The sequence below is a fragment of the Laccaria bicolor genome, genomic scaffold (assembly GCF_000143565.1).
Source record: "Laccaria bicolor S238N-H82 LACBIscaffold_11 genomic scaffold, whole genome shotgun sequence".
Classification (NCBI taxonomy): Eukaryota; Fungi; Basidiomycota; class Agaricomycetes; order Agaricales; family Hydnangiaceae; genus Laccaria; species Laccaria bicolor.
The window spans coordinates 349,828-365,269 of NW_001889882.1; the positions used below are offsets into that span (position 1 = coordinate 349,828).

The 15,442-nt window shown below is 49.1% G+C and overlaps 8 protein-coding genes across 8 annotated transcripts; 3 read left to right on the forward strand and 5 right to left on the reverse strand.

Moving 5' to 3' along the window:
• Positions 1-30: 30 nt before the first annotated feature.
• On the reverse strand, positions 31-312 carry LACBIDRAFT_296974 (uncharacterized protein; the record flags this gene model as incomplete). The annotated part of the gene is made up of 1 exon (XM_001880804.1): positions 31-312. The coding sequence occupies one exon, from the start codon at positions 310-312 to the stop codon at positions 31-33; it is 282 nt and encodes a 93-aa protein (XP_001880839.1).
• A 270-nt stretch (positions 313-582) lies between these two features.
• Positions 583-1,043, reverse strand: LACBIDRAFT_296975 (uncharacterized protein; the record flags this gene model as incomplete). The annotated part of the gene is made up of 2 exons (XM_001880805.1): positions 583-931; positions 985-1,043. The coding sequence occupies 2 exons, from the start codon at positions 1,041-1,043 to the stop codon at positions 583-585; spliced, it is 408 nt and encodes a 135-aa protein (XP_001880840.1).
• Positions 1,044-2,542: 1,499 nt separating this feature from the next.
• On the reverse strand, positions 2,543-4,215 carry LACBIDRAFT_294129 (uncharacterized protein). Its single transcript, XM_001880806.1, has 4 exons — positions 3,797-4,215; positions 3,581-3,733; positions 3,067-3,527; positions 2,543-2,998 (listed from the first exon to the last, which is right to left on the reverse strand). Exons 1-3 carry the CDS (start codon positions 4,178-4,180, stop codon positions 3,117-3,119), a joined length of 948 nt encoding a protein of 315 aa, XP_001880841.1. The 5' UTR covers positions 4,181-4,215; the 3' UTR covers positions 2,543-2,998; positions 3,067-3,116.
• Positions 4,216-4,486: 271 nt separating this feature from the next.
• On the forward strand, positions 4,487-7,216 carry LACBIDRAFT_296978 (uncharacterized protein; the record flags this gene model as incomplete). Its single annotated transcript, XM_001880579.1, has 2 exons — positions 4,487-4,713; positions 4,762-7,216. The coding sequence occupies 2 exons, from the start codon at positions 4,487-4,489 to the stop codon at positions 7,214-7,216; spliced, it is 2,682 nt and encodes an 893-aa protein (XP_001880614.1).
• Positions 7,217-7,567: 351 nt separating this feature from the next.
• On the forward strand, positions 7,568-9,304 carry LACBIDRAFT_234769 (uncharacterized protein; the record flags this gene model as incomplete). The annotated part of the gene is made up of 6 exons (XM_001880580.1): positions 7,568-7,681; positions 7,737-7,859; positions 7,907-8,371; positions 8,420-8,592; positions 8,647-9,115; positions 9,173-9,304. Coding segments are annotated over 6 exons (1,476 nt in total), but the record flags the coding sequence as incomplete, so codon positions are not given.
• A 314-nt stretch (positions 9,305-9,618) lies between these two features.
• Positions 9,619-11,603, reverse strand: LACBIDRAFT_190410 (uncharacterized protein; the record flags this gene model as incomplete). Its single annotated transcript, XM_001880807.1, is given in 7 exon segments — positions 9,619-9,852; positions 9,910-10,161; positions 10,215-10,997; positions 11,056-11,135; positions 11,188-11,300; positions 11,312-11,328; positions 11,367-11,603. The coding sequence occupies 7 exon segments, from the start codon at positions 11,601-11,603 to the stop codon at positions 9,619-9,621; spliced, it is 1,716 nt and encodes a 571-aa protein (XP_001880842.1).
• A 444-nt stretch (positions 11,604-12,047) lies between these two features.
• On the reverse strand, positions 12,048-14,080 carry LACBIDRAFT_296981 (uncharacterized protein; the record flags this gene model as incomplete). The annotated part of the gene is made up of 13 exons (XM_001880808.1): positions 12,048-12,071; positions 12,134-12,279; positions 12,335-12,479; positions 12,533-12,664; positions 12,716-12,959; positions 13,015-13,112; positions 13,164-13,352; positions 13,412-13,514; positions 13,568-13,660; positions 13,710-13,783; positions 13,833-13,873; positions 13,930-13,992; positions 14,047-14,080. The coding sequence occupies 13 exons, from the start codon at positions 14,078-14,080 to the stop codon at positions 12,048-12,050; spliced, it is 1,386 nt and encodes a 461-aa protein (XP_001880843.1).
• A 254-nt stretch (positions 14,081-14,334) lies between these two features.
• On the forward strand, positions 14,335-15,333 carry LACBIDRAFT_296982 (uncharacterized protein; the record flags this gene model as incomplete). Its single annotated transcript, XM_001880581.1, has 1 exon — positions 14,335-15,333. One exon carries the CDS (start codon positions 14,335-14,337, stop codon positions 15,331-15,333), a length of 999 nt encoding a protein of 332 aa, XP_001880616.1.
• Between the last annotated feature and the right edge of the window lie 109 nt (positions 15,334-15,442).

Sequence of the window (15,442 nt, forward strand, 5' to 3'; positions counted from 1 at the left end):
ACTTTCTCCTCGAGTTCCTCAAGTTCACGATTAACCTCCCAGAGGCCTACGAGGTAAGATTTGTACATGGGTCGTCATTATGAACGAAATTCTCAAGGAAGGAAGTCCTGGCTGCCGGGAAGTCGCACTAGGATTCATATTAAGGACGTCAAGCAGAGTGGTTTGGGTCGCAACGTCACGACGATCGTTAGCATGAGGGGAAGCAGGAACCCAATCAGCTTGGTACTCGGAAAGCGAGGAAACTGCAGTTGTTTGGGAATCCTCGGAATCGCGATATCGCTTCTTGGGGGGCATGGGGCGGATACCTCTCATGGCGATTTTGCCTCTGGCCGCATGGGAAACGGCGTTCCTAAGCGCGTCGATTCGTTCTGAACTCTTGCGCAGCTCTGCTATCTCCTATTTCTGGCGAACACCTGGACCTGGACGAAGAGATTGGGAATCCCGTGGTCCGGGTGCACCGTTACCTCGGAACGAATCTTGACGGAAATCAAGGTATAAATTTATTGTTTGAACCATCTTCTGCGCTTCATGGATTTCATTACAGGAGATGCACCGTTCCTCTCAAGCTCGGCATCCTTTGCCTTATCGCGAAAATGTTGCACAAGAGTTTGGCTTTGTTGAGTAGGAGCTCGTCTGTTGAGCAAGGTAAGCAGGATCATCGTGGTGTCGACCAATAGGGGACGTTCGACGAAAGTTAGAGAGAACCAATTGCGCTGTGACAGCCACGTCGAGAAACGAAGGAGTGTAAAGTGATGCAGTGTCGTCTTGTGCAGTGATAAAGTCTGACCATCCGAAAAATGTGGCAAGTGACGCAAAGGAACCAGTTGGCTTAATGGTGTAGTTGGAAAGAGCGGAAACAGATTTCGTGTTTTCAGTATTTTCTCCAAAAGCGATGAGGAATTCGGGTTTTGCTACTTCCAAGGCTGTCAACCTATGCAAAGATCATGCGTTAGACAGTCGTGTTTAAAATAAGGCATAACATACCCTCGGGAGTTTTCCTGTTCGCGGACGGAACCAGTGGAATCAAAATCCAGGAAAAACATCAACAATTCGATACAATCGCCGTGTTCAGCGGCAACGTGGATGCAAGTTTCGTCCCAACTTGTTCTCAGCGGAGAGGGGGGCGCGAAGGTCGCGGAGGAGATGCACAACAAAATTATACGCGTGGTCTGGCTGACCTGAAAGTACAGGTGTTGATTGCGCGAGAATATGCAGTGGTGTTCGTTGTTCGTGAGTTGTGGAGGTTCAAGATCGTCGGATGAAGGTGCCGACGCGCTGCGGACCAGACTACTTATGTAAGTGTCGTCAAGGCTTAGGAACTGTCTTGTAGGACCCCGCATTTGAAGGCCTCTTCAAATTCTGCTCCATTTCCGTAGGAGGTTCCATAGGCACACACCCACATTCCTCCTTCATCTCTCTCTCGAACCCAACTCACCCCTCCCCCCCAGCTGCCGCCCGACGCATAACCTCCGGCGCAGCCGACATAGCCATAAACTGGGCTGGCGGCCTACACCGCGCCAAAAAACGCGAAGCCTACGGGTTCTGCTACATCAACGACATCGTCCTCGGCATCCTCGACCTCTACCCCCGCGTCCTCTACATCGATATCAACTGCCATCACGGCGATGGCGTCGAAGAGGCGTTTTATACCACTGATCGTGTTATGACGTGTAGTTTCCATAAATTTGGAGAGTATTTTCCTGGGACGGGGACGCAGGAGGATAAAGGACGGGGAGGGGACGCGGGTATGCGGTTAATGTCCCGCTTAAGGATGGGATTACGGATGAGTCGTATCGGAGTGTTTTTGAGCCCGTGCGTTGGTGTTCTTTTCTTCTTTTATCTTAATCCTAAGGAGTGCTGCAGGTCATCACGAAGATTTTAGAAATGTGCCAACCCTCCGCCATCGTCCTCCAATGCGGCGCAGACTCTTTAGCAGGAGACAAGCTGGGTTGCTTCAACTTGACGATGCACGGACACGCGCGCTGCGTCCAATTCGTCCGAAAACAGAATATCCCGTTTATACTCCTCGGCGGGGGTGTGAAAAATGTAGCTCGGACATGGACGTACGAGACGGCGTGTGCACTTGGGAAAGAAGACAGCATTGACCCGAATTTACCCTGGGATCAGTACTTTGAAGGGTTTGGCCCCCGGTATAGGTTGGAAGTAGCGGAGAATAATATGGATGATTTGAATGTTAGGGATGGATCTTTGGAGAAAGTTAGGTGAGCCTATTTGGTCTTTCATAGAGACAGACAAAACTGAGCTGATGATCATAGGATAACCGCTCTGGAACAACTATCCCAGTTACCGAGCGCGCCCTCTGTAGGGATGCATGACGTTCCGAGACAAAGTCTAGGTGAACACTTGGGGTTTGCGAAGGATGATGATTTGGGACGAGACGAGCTAGACGACCGATTAGCTCGTAAGCTTCTCTTCCTTCCTTTTTTTCCCTCAGTGACACACATAATTTACAGAACACGCGCGGTATATATACACCCTGCAACACCCCTCCCCCGTCCTCTCGTTCCCCGTCACCAGCCGAATTGGACTCGGACTCGTGGGACTCTGATTCGGATTCTTACGCCACCACCTATAATCATAGCAGAAAACGACGCGTCGCCGACCTGCTAAAAAGCGGATGAGTCTTTTGACGGGGCAGTATTATTCCATTTCTCACCCTCCACACTCGCACTCGCACCCACACTTGAAGAATGGGAACGCGAATGTGGTTGGAAATGGAAAAAACTCAGCGACAAGGAAATTCTTTCAGAGTGGAACTAGGTGGGGTCGAGCGTGTGTCGGTGAAGGTTGTGGATGTTCGGAGGTTTATGGAGGCTGGTGGGATGGAGGGCGTGGATGAGCTTGGGTTTGAGGGTTGGGACAATGGACAGGAGGGGTCGATGGTGGTTGATGCGTAGAAGGGAAGAGGGGGGGCGGGGTTGCTATTCATGCATACTTTTATTGGAATCCGTGTATGTATGTGTGTGTTATTTTTATTTTCATTGGGACCATTCTCTTTCCACGATTCCTTTCGTTAATCCGTTGTGGTGTTATGCCGCTGTATACGTATTGTCGGGAACAATGGGGTATCGTTACTTACATGTATCTACGAGGAATCAAGATGATACTAGAGGCTTTCTCCGAGGAGCTTTTGACATGCTTGACGCCCGCGACCGCGCTGTTTTTGCCCGGTCATGTGTAGATTTGGCTATGCTCTTGACAGCTTTTGCTAGAGTTGTGGCCTCGGTCGTTGGACCAGCTTTTTTAGGTTCGTCTTGCTCCGCAGAAGATGGAGTTACTGCGTCTTTTTCCTTCTTTTTCCTTGGAGAATTGGCCAGATCTCCTACTTTACGTTTTTTCTTCGCAGGCTTGTCTTCGTTTGCAACCTGAGATTCTTTCTTTGGTGACGTGGGTTTCGGCGCAGATGTGTCGTCAGCTGGGGCAGGCTGCTTTTCAGTTGCTTTCTTGGCTTTAGCCTTTGCTTTTGCTTTTTCGCGACGAGCTTTGCGGATTAGTTTGCTCGCTTCCTAACAATATCTTTTTATAAAAAGTGCAGTGTGTCAAAAGGAAACGAGCGTACCTTCTTTTCAGCTCTTTTGGATGTAGCAGAAGGTTCCACAAGGGACAGCTTAGGTTTATCCTCTGCGTGTTGCTTGAGGACCTCCCATGCGCTCCCAGTTGAATCCGCGTTAGCAGCAAGTTTTTTAAACGTTTTCAATCGTCGATCATGAGCCTGTGTGAGGTCGGCTTGTTAGTTACATCTTGCAGCGATCTTAATGAGCGAAAGCATACATGCATTGGAGGTTCTGTGCAGTTGGACCATTTTCACGCCTTTGAGAAGTTTTCCGGGGCAGACGATGCAGGCTTTTACTTCTGGTAGGACGGATACGACGTAGATGGGGTCCTGCAGCGCTTGGGCGACTGTTACGGAGGGGTCTTCTTCCTCTTCCTCTTCTCCACTCTCCTCAGCTTCAGCTTCACGCTCGTCCCCTTCTTCGCCTAGACCCCCACCTTCTTCAATGTCAGAGTCACTATCGCCTTCAGGCTCTGAATCCGATTCAGAGTTGGACTCTTCCGAATCCGTGTCGTGGATCCCAAGAACCTCCTTCATGTCCTCGTCTAGACCGAGTTCTTCCTCCTCTTCTTTCTTTCGGCGCCGTTTCTCGACGCGTTTGAACATTGTGTCGAATGTCGATTGGTGTTTTAGAAAGAAAGGTGATATTGAGTTGAATGGGGAAACGGCCCGGACTGGAAATTTTGATCGTCACGGTGACCTTCATTCAAGTTTTGTTCAAGTTCGTTCAGAATAGTCATGACGCGACAAGCGCGTTCATGCCAGACTATCATAGCAAGCCTTCCTTGTCGTTTAACGCCCGCCCCTCGCATACACCACCGCTCACTCGCATCGTCATCGTCAGTCAACGAACATGAGCCAGGAACTCCATCATCCAAGCTACAGGACCTCAAACCTGACGACTGGCTTAGTATGAACACTCTCACGCAAAAACTCATTGAAAAGCAGTCAAAAGTCGGGGGCCGGGAGTACCTTTCTGCGAACCGCGCTGCGCAAAGTTTGCTCGACTCTGTCAAATCGCGTGCACCTTCAAATGAACAGCTGGAGTTCGCTGCTGGGGAGGCGGAGGGGCCCTTGAGTGAGGAGAGCGATATGTCAATGACGGAGTGCTCTCCCGGAACTTTCGTCGAGTTGAGGAGGTGCGTTTCCTTTTTTTGGTTTAGCCTATATTTACGCCTTCGTTACAGAAACGAGGGCTTAGCTCATGGCGTCGTCCTTGGGGAAACGTTCATCGAAACCTCAAGGTATACTATGACCCTTGTGGCGAACGGGGAGCTTTGGATTCATAATGAAGGTGATATCATGTTCTCCATACCCGCGTTCACTTCTGCGCAACAGGCGATACGATGTGGCTTCGAGAAAATAGCAACCTCCCAGCACGAGATCAACGCACGCGTAGAAGTTCTTAAACGCTTACGGGCGCTCGAGAACGCCGTTGAGGAGGAGCAAACTTTGCTCACTGGCAAGCGTATGAACTTGTATGCTGCTACTAGGCATCATGATCCAAAGAAGTGGGGTCGAGCAACGTTAGGCGAGATGACAAGGCTTCTTAATAAGACGCCATCCGTTGCGACCGTATTTGCCGCCCACAAATACATTATGGACCAACCGAAATACTTCGTAGCTCGTGAACCTTATACGTCAACGCAAACCTTCAATGTCCGTCCACAAGAAGACGTGGCTTGCATTGAAGCTATCAATAACTGGAAAAGGATACCCAATGGGCCTTTACATCAATTTGCCGAAAAGGCGAGGGCTGTAATAAAACAGAGCAAGCAGGATTATTCTGAATCTTTCAGTGAACCTCCGAGCCAGCAACCAGCCGAGCAAATATGGAACAACTCCGACAAAGTCATCTTGTCCTTCCTCCTTCGCTCGTTGCGTCCATTCCGATCAACGCAGTCGGATCCATACTCTCTGGGACAAAGTGCCATCATGAAGTTACTCGATCCACATGGCCCACCAATAGCGGACTATCTTGTCTACCGAATGCTGGTCGACCTTAGGGTGATTGCCCCCTGGCAGGACGTCGTTTCGTTAAATCCCGCTCTTGATTTAGACCAGGAACCAGAAGTGACATCATCTCGTGTCAAGGAGAAAGATGCTATTGTCAAACGATCATTTGCATCAAAACCTCTCCCAAATAGCCCTTTAGGTCCAGAAGATTTTTATCCCGCAGATCCTCTACATTCTGTACGGCACGACTTTGGGAATTTGCCCGTATATGTCATTGATGACCTACATGCCGAAGAACTTGACGATGGCATTTCTGTTGAAGCTTGTCCTGGAGAGGATGCTACATGGGTGCATACACACGTCGCGGATCCAGCTTCTATCATCCCACCGTCTCACATACTCGCGAAAGAGGCTATGGCTCGAGGGTCAACAACCTACCAGTGTCACCGCTCGTGGCCTCTCTTTCCACGCACGTTGACGCAACGTGGCATGTCTTTGGGCTCAGGCTTGGGCTCGGGGTCGCCAGATCGCACGCTTACGTTCAGTGCAAAAGTGGATTCAGGAGGTAACATTTTGGACTATAGAGTGCGCGCTGGCCTCGTTCGTAACGTTCACGTTTTGAACTATAATGCTGTGGATGAAGTTATGGGGTTCGACCCCGCTGTTAAATGGTATCCATATGGAGGAGTGCCGAAGCCAGCGAAGACCAAGATTGAGCTGACGCCAGATCAGAAGAATGACCTCCGTCTCCTGTATCGCGTTGCTAACTCCTCCGTGGATAAGCGGCAGCGAGACGGGGTGGTCATGTATATCCTTCCAAACGCCCAGATTGAGCATTTCAAGCTTCCACCTGGGCTCAATAGTCCGACATTGGAGAACTCTCGCTTCAGAGGCTTCCCCTCGTTTAACGTTGCAGTATCAAGTATAGACGAGATTGACAGGGGCTCACGCAGTCTCGTGGCGGAGATGATGAAGTTTGCCTGCCGTGTCGCATCTCGGTTCTGCACAGACAAAGGTCTGCCTGCTTTACGACGGACGGGCGAGCCAATGAAGATGAACTCCGAGGCCGCCTTGGAGAGGATCTTGAGTCTGCGAACACCTAGAAACTACGTCCCGCTAGAATCCGTCCTACCTGACTTGCTGTTGGTACCCAAGGCTGGGTACTCTTTGAGTCCAAAGCGCCATTACAGTCTTGGACTTCCGGAGGGCGAGGGATATGTTCGCGTGACGTCCCCACTGCGACGGTTCTCGGATTTGATGTTCCACTGGCAGATTCACCATGCATTAATAGGATCAAAGACGAAGCCTCTGTTTGACGAAGCTGCCTTGGTTAACTATCTTGCTGCCAACGCATCGCAGGAGAAGATACAGTCACACGCGGACCGTGTTCACGTTACGTTTTGGCAGCTGATGAAACTGAAGCGGTGGATGGAAGAAAGAGAGCGATCAGGCCCTGTGGAGAATGACCCGCTGGAAAATCTGCAAGGGTTCGCGACAAATGTACCTTTTCAAAATAAGTCGGAGCATATACTCCAGGGCGATGTTATCATACCGAGTCTAGGGCTAAAAGGCACTGTACGGAATGCGGAGATGTGGCCTCTTTCAACTCGGCTTTCATTGAAAATCAAAGATATCCAGCTTGGAGTTAATCTAAAGGTTATTGTGGAGGCGAAGGAGGTAGTGTAGTCTAAATTCTGTAGATCTAATCACGTAAACTTTCATCTAATCTATTGCCGTGTTTGGACATGGTTCGATTCTGAATTTTCAGTTCTATATAAAATCGTGTGTGGGATGTCAAGAATTTGCCCACCATCATGTCGTTCGCCACGCATTTGAACGGCTCGATGCCACTCTCGGACCATTGGTCGGGTTACCTTGCTCATGCACAAGCAAACCTTCCTCCCTTGAACTCGCGTTTTGCTCTCATTGCCGTCCTCAATATCCCTCTAATCGTTATAATTCTCAACGCTCTTGCTCAACTAGTAAGCACGACTGGTTTTTTGCCTCTCATTGCTCTCATCAAAAATGGTTCTTTAGATTCCTCGCAGAGCCTCCGAACCTCCTGTTGTCTTCCACTGGCTTCCTATCATTGGTTCGGCCATCTCGTATGGAAACGACCCCCTGAACTTTTTCTTCAAGTGTCAAAAAAAAGTAAGTCGGCTTTAATTGTTCATTTCCATCCATTGAGCTGATTTTCTTTTTTAAGTATGGCGACGTGTTTACATTCATACTTTTTGGTCGTCGCGTGACCGTTGCTCTGGGACCTAGAGGGAACAATTTTATTCTTGGTGGAAAATCAACGGTGCTGAATGCCGAGGATGCTTATACTGTACGTCCCGCGCGTGCCTTTTGTCATTTTCTCATCGTCCTTTCTAGCACTTAACTACCCCCATCTTCGGTAAGGACGTCGTCTACGATGTCCCTAACGAGGTCTTCATGGAGCAAAAGAAGTTCGTCAAAGTTGGCCTTTCAACCGACAATCTACGCGCCTATGTTGGTATGATTGAGGAAGAAGTGGAAGAGTTTATGAGGAACGACGCCGCCTTCAAAGTATTCCAGCAGAACGACATTAACGAATGGGGCACATTCGATGTCGTCAACGTCATGCAGGAAATCACGATTCTTACCGCATCAAGGACTCTTCAGGGCAAGGAAGTTCGGGAGAACCTCGACAAGGAGTTTGCGCATCTCTACAATGACCTCGACGGTGGATTTACCCCTCTTAACTTTTTGTTCCCCAACTTGCCGCTTGCGAGCTATCGAAGGCGCGATCGGGCACACACGAAGATGAGCGCATTCTATGTTGACATTATCAAGAGGCGCAGGGCTGGCCACGATGATGTCAGTTCACAGCATGATTTCTCCCTTCGTCTAACTAACTGGTATTAGCACGAACACGACATGATTGCTGCACTTATGCAACAGGCTTACCGGTCGGGCAAACTCCTCAAGGACCATGAAATCGCCCACATCATGATTGCCCTTCTCATGGCAGGGCAACATACGAGCTCCGCCTCCGGTTCATGGACACTACTCCACCTTGCCGCCAATCCCCAGGTTGCGTACGTCATGAATTCATTTTCATCGATTCCAGATAACTAACGAAACAATTCCAGCGACGCCCTGTATCAAGAACAAGTCCAGCACTTCTCTACTCCTGATGGCAAGCTCCGTTCAATGACTTATGAAGAACTTCGCTCTCTCCCTATCATGGATACCGTCATCCGCGAGACTCTCCGCCTCCATCCTCCCATCCACAGCATAATGCGCCACGTCCGTGACGACGTGGCAGTCCCTGCTACGATCTCTGCTCCTTCCAAAGATGGCATCTACATCGTGCCGAAGGGCCACTATGTTCTCGCTTGCCCTGCTGTCAGCCAGACGGACCCTCGTGTGTGGAAAGATGCCAACGAATGGAACCCCTCTCGCTGGAGCGATCCCGAAGGCGTTGCAGCGCAAGCGTTTGACACCTACGCTGATGTAAATGGCGAGAAGATCGATTATGGATTCGGTGCCGTCAGCAAGGGAACGGAGAGCCCTTATCAGCCATTTGGTGCGGGGAAACATAGGTGTATTGGTGAACAAGTGGGTTATCTCCTTTCATGCCTCTTCTGTTTTGGTATTTACGACTCGCTTCCTTAGTTTGCATACCTCCAGCTGGGTACCATCATTGCCACCGTCATCCGCAATATGGAACTACGCATCGAAAAGGTTCCTGAGCATAATTATCACGTAGGTCTTTCCTTTGCAAACCAATTATCTCCATGTCACTGAACGACGTCATACAGACCATGATCACGATGCCTAAAACACCTAGAACTATCTCTTACCGGAGGAGAAAGTTTGACTGAGAGCTGGGGGTTCGGGATGTTTGTTATTCATCAAGACACGTAGCCACTTTATTTACCCTTACATTATTCACTATTACGACCTGGCTACTTTGGTAGCTGACTCTTCAGCGTCCAGCCTATAGTTTGATACCCTGGATAAAGGAATATTTTTATTGGTCGCTGGCTCCTTGAAAACAAATCTAACTGAATTCATCCTCCTTGGAAGTCACAATTTTTAAGGAACTAAAATGCAGAAAGCTACTCTTCCGCCTCATCTCCACTCTCTTCGTTATCGCTAACCACTCCGATGACCCCTCCTTGACTAGCCTCCTTCTCCTTGAGCACCCGGCCAGCTTCTCGAAGTTTTGAGGCAAATGCTTTTCGTGTCCCGAAATTAGCACCAACATCCCAGATCTGCAGTTTCGCTTTGGAACCAGCGGCCGCTACGGTCAGCGGATGGTCAGGAGAGAATACTGTAGAGAATACTTTTCCCTGGAGCGGAAAAAGAAATCAGAGATGACATCGGGAGAGTTAAGAATGTGATCTTACAACTCCAAGATCTCGCGATGTAACGAGGCTGACCGTTCTTTTGCCACCGTCTTCATCGTTGATGTTCCACACTTTGACGAGCTTGTCCATTCCGCCTGTGACTATGCAGCCTTTTATGTGAGGATTGACATCGATGGCTGAAGCCGCTCCATCGTGCGCCGATAAAGTAAAGCGTGCGGGTGAAGGATTGTCAAGGTTTGAGGGAAGAGCGCGGGCGTCGAAATTTAGGACAAGTCCATTTTCAAGAGACGCCTGTAGCATTCCATTTAAAAAGTAATTAAAACAAGAGGCCAAAGAGATCTCACATAAAATCCGTGCGATTCCCAAGGATCCCACTTCAATGCCTCCACATCGCTTCCTACTATCGCGCCAACACCACTTCCAGGTGCTCTAGAATCAAAGGTGCGTATGGTTCTATCGTAACTTCCTGTCAGCAGGACAGTCGGATCTTGCGCATTCCACTGCACGGCTTGCACTTTGTCTTTGTGCACATCGAAACTTCGAATCGCACCACCACCACCCTCCCCACCTCCATTGATGGTGGGATCTCGTGTGAGATCCCACAGTTTAACCGTGCGATCCGCACTGGCACTCGCTAAAAGGTTGCGTTGAATCTTGTTCCAACTCAGGCCGAGAACGGCATCGACGTGGTACCCAGTTTCCACGGAACGATGCTTTGCCTTTTTACGCCTTTTCTTTCCCGTCCCTAGTGGTGTGGGGACATGCGCCTTTGTTTGGTCTGGTCGACCGAGAATGGAGGTGGGGTACATGGCGTCTAGGACGTCGAGAGACCAGATTTCGATTTCAGGATCGAGTGTGCCAACAGCGATGTAGTTTCCGAAGCCTGGTTTGTCTGGGTTGTTGGGCCCTGGTATTGAATTGGAAGATGAGGAAGCCGGAGGAAAATCGAGCCATTCAAGGCAAAGAGGGAAATTCGGCAGCATGAGATCGTGGTGGACGTAGAGATTTTCCTCTGACTCGTCGTACACGTAAATTTCTAGTTGAGAGATTTCATCTTCGGTTTTTGCGACCACGAGGAGGTTATCCGTTGGAAGCACCTCTAGCTCTTCCCTTTCGTCGTTATCTTCCTTGAAGAAAGATAAATAAATGAGCGAGAACTCAAAAGGATATGGCAGGGAGACACACATCTTTGAGTGTGATATAAGGGTCCTCTTCATTATCCCGGTAATATGTGAGACCTTTGATGTTACTGAATGGTCCAACAGCTGTAAAACGTCAATTGCGAGGAAGCATACAAAATTGCCCTGTATCTCTCACCAGTCGTTTTCGCATCATCGTCATAGTCATCCAAATTATATTCTGATAGATCGTCGGTTTTTGGTTTCGGTTTTGTAGGACCAGAGTCTACGTCCATAGCATCACCATCTTCGCTGAAAAAAACTGCCGATCAATCGGCCACTCTTCCATCTCAGAGAAACCTGCAAAACTCACTCGACCCAGTTTGCCTCATCGTCATCGTCGACGACATCATCTGCTTCGTCACCCTCCGCTCCTTTCCCCATAGATAGTGCAGCCAAGTGGGCGCGTTCGAGTTCAATGCGAGCATCCTCAAGCTCAATTCTGGCCAGAGCACTGACACGCTCGAGTTCTTGATCATCGAGAATATATTTTGTTGGGTGTTGAGCAGAAACTCCTCTCCGCACCCAAGCGACAGATGAGATGAGGTTGCTCATCGCCCTCGAGGGTTGGAAAAAATGAAGAAGGTTGCGTCCAGGTCCGTCTTTCTAAATCGGTAAGTTTTTGGAAAGCAAAAGCGTTGAGAACAAACACAAACAAGCTCATTACCAGCTGCATTCAAGCTTCAGTTCGTAGGTGCTCCATACTCATGGGATATTTCAAAAGAAATTTGTCATGCGAAAAATTTAAGAGATGCGCTTCCAGTTCCCGATGAGCGGAAAGCCTCAAAAAAGGAGCGTTAGGTTACAAGACTAAGTACCAAAGGCTCTGGCGGTCACAGAATATCACGTCCTTCAATAATAAAGGGCTGGCCTTTCGCCAATTCTTTGATAAAGGGGTCGTAGAAGTCGTCAAAAGCGCTTTGAGCGTCGGACAGAAGAAAGTAATCCCAGATAACGAAATGAGCAGAAAACAAAAGGGTCGGTAAGATAAAGTCGGCACTATTTTAGCGCCTTCTTCATTTTCTGCGAAAGTGCCAAAGACTTAGTTGTGCTCGGACGGAAATTTGACGGGACCTCAGCCTTACCTCCTCCATCTCATCCAAATCGTTCGTCTCTATACGAATGATTTTCCTCCCAAGTGCTTTCTCTATCTGTTCCATCTGCAACCATGTCTTCTTGTCGTGGACAAAGTTTATTGAAATACCCTTGCGTCCAAAACGACCCGTCCGACCTGATAAAAAAACGTTGAACAATGAGGAGACGATAGGCAGAAATGAAACGCATACCAATTCGGTGAATGTACGTCTCAATGTCAGGTATCCCGTCCCCTCCCTTCTCACGCTCGTTCATAAGGGGAAGATCATAATTTACCACCATATTCACTTGGAGAATGTCGATACCCCTGGCGATGACGTTGGTGGTGATGAGAACCTGCAATTTTTTTTAGTTCTAGCCGCCTGAAAGGAGGCGATAAAATGGCTAACTTTATCTCGTCCCTCGCGGAAATGGTCAATAATGGCATCGCGTTCAGCAGCATCTTTGGCTCCGTGTAGAGATGCCACCTTGTGACCTTCCGCCGTCATGCGCTGAGAAATACGGTCGGCGGTATGTCGATGCTATTTGACAACTCAATGAGATCACTCCCAAAAAAACGTGGTTCAACATGCCTGACAGAAAATGATGCTTTGGCCGATGGTCAAAAGGGAGTAGAGAGAAACCAGAATATCGTATTTGTGCTCTTCGTTTCTGCAGTCCATGTAAAATTGTCGGATACCTTCCACGCTCAACTCCTCTTTTTGCAGCTCGATCTTGTTTGCGTTGGGCGCGAAGTTGGCTGCGAATGAACGGACATGATCTGGGAACGTAGCGGAAAACAGGATGATTTGGACTGGGCTTCCACGAGGGAGGAGGCTTTCAAGGGGGGGAGAATCAGCTCGATCCTTGGGTAAGGCATGTAAAGACCTACTTTTTCACCCTGAGGGTTTGATCGCCCAAACCATCTTGATCCAACATATTGTCGGCTTCGTCCAACACGAATACTTTAATATGTGTGACGTCAATAACCTGTACTCATCCATAAGCAACTTTTCGGGACAAGCGGAGAAGTAGGCATACCTTGCGCCTCATGAGATCCGTCATGGTTCCCGGTGTGCCAACTATGATCTGGGCGGTGACATTGGTGGCATTTCGTGGAAGGTTGTCCTTTATTGCGTATTCCGTTTGCACATTCGTGAATTTACCCATCGCAACAACAACAGACATGATTTGGCGAGCAAGTTCACGCGAAGGCGCTAGACACAGTGCCTGAGAATTTAAATGTCGTCAAATGGAGGTTTCCCTTGGAGAACAAAACTAGAGCGCACCTGAGGTTTGTTGAGCGAAAAATCAACGCGACTCAGCATAGTGAGAACGAAGGCTGCCGTTTTCCCTGTACCCGATTGAGATTGACCAATCATGTTCGTTGGCCTGCAAAGGGTGATTAATGCGATATGAATCGTTTTGAGAATGGGCATCCTAACGGATTCGAAAGCAGCAAGGGAAGAGCACGTTCTTGGATCTTGGAAGGTTTTGAGAAGCCCATGTCATAAATTCCTTTCAGCAGGTCTGCTTGCCTTAGCGTGTGAGTTAGCAAAGCGAAGATGGGTTGTAGGAACGACGTACAGTCCAAGCTCCTCAAAGGTCTTTGCGCTGTAAAGGGGGGAGTTCGGGTCTAGCTGTTGATCTGCGAGAGTGACCTAGAGGACGGGTCAAAGCTGGGAATGTGGTGGCGAGGAAATGACGAACCGTGACTTCAAAAGTCGACTGGATGAGGTCGCTGTTCACGCCTGTGTTGTCCGATTCATAAATTTCGGTTTGGTCAGACATCTTCGGAGGCACGTACCAGGTTTTTCCTCCTCAGGATTTGATGCAGCCAATGCCACAGGTGGATCGACGGCACCTGCGACTGGACGCGATTATCTCAGTTATTAGCCCACGTCGGCATAGTTTGCGCACCAACCTGGCGTGTAGAAGCCATCCTCGTCTTTTTGCATGGTTGTTAGAGAGATCTGGGTGGGCAATGCTGGGTGAGGAGGTTGCCAAATTCCAAACCGTTCGGATGATTATCGACTTCGGTATTTACCGTGTTATCTTATCTTATCCACGTCTAAATTTCTAAAACGCACCCAACTGCTAGGCCAGTGGCAAGTACATTCACTGGCGACGTCCGCAAAACAGGTTTCTGTTTAGAAATTCGGTTATACTTCCATCCAAACTCACCCGAACCTTTGGCGGCGTTTCAGAAACGATGCCCAGCCTGGACGACAGTTGTAAACCCACCATGACCGCTAAGTTCCTGCGCGCCACTGCAGCCCACTTACTTTCTCGTTTGCAACAGGGATCGTCGCACCCGCCAATTGAACTCGTATACATACCCCACAAACAATGGCCACTCCCTCATCCCCTCGTTGATAAACCACCGACCAAGCGCCCAGTCAGAATCTCTATCCTAGATTCGTCCTTCAACCCGCCAACGGTAGCACACCTCGCGCTCGCCAACTCTCCACGTCCGAATCGAACAGCAGATGATGATAGTGATTATGATGCCAAACTTCTCCTCCTCTCAGTGAAGAATGCGGACAAGACTTTAAAGCCTGGTGATGCAACCTATCTCCAACGGCTGGAAATGATGGCACTGCTCGCCAAAGACATAGTTACGCACAATCCCTCCGTCTCTTCACAAGCCGAGGACAATAAATTGATCCCAGAAGAGTTAGCGAACGTTGCCATCGCAATAACGGATGAACCTACCTTCGTAGGCAAGTCCAAAAACTTGCTTGACTTCCTCAAGCAACGATACCCTTCACTCGCACCCTCTCCACACCCCGACACTCAATTGACCTTCCTGCTCGGTCTTGACACTCTCCAACGCCTGTTTTCACCCAAATACTACCCGTCCGAAAAAGCCATGATAGACGTCATGAACACGTTTCTTTCGCCTGAGGGAGATAACTCTCGAGTAGTCTGCGCACGACGGGTCTCCCTGCAACCTTCAACACCGCCGAAAGGTGGAGAGCCCGTTGCGCCAGAGGATGCGCTTGCTCTCGCTCAAGACTTCATCACCTCGGAACGAATATTCCTGATAAATATTGGTGACAATGAGAGCAAGTACAGTTCGAGCGCCGTACGAAACTCGATCGCTCGTTTGGGGTTTGGGGCCAGTGGAAAGGAAGGCGATGTGTGGAAACAGTATGTGCCACGGGGGGTTGCTGATTATATCACGCAGGAGGGACTTTACGTGGACTGATGATGCATTATCGGTTGAATTTGTTGTACTTATAGGAAGGCAGGTATTCTACTCCCTGCGTGAATGCGTGTTGTATTTTTTACATGAATTCATCTTGTCGGGTACTTTC

Bases quoted from the DNA above. Each gene is read 5' to 3' on its own strand.
- LACBIDRAFT_294129 (XM_001880806.1), bottom strand. From the start codon at position 4,180: ATGTTCAAACGCGTCGAGAAACGGCGCCGAAAGAAAGAAGAGGAGGAA. The intron at 3,734-3,796 runs GCATGTATGCTT...GACCTCACACAG, and splicing joins AACTGCACAGAACCTCCAAT to GCTCATGATCGACGATTGAA. The intron at 3,528-3,580 runs GTACGCTCGTTT...AGATATTGTTAG, and splicing joins CCAAAAGAGCTGAAAAGAAG to GAAGCGAGCAAACTAATCCG.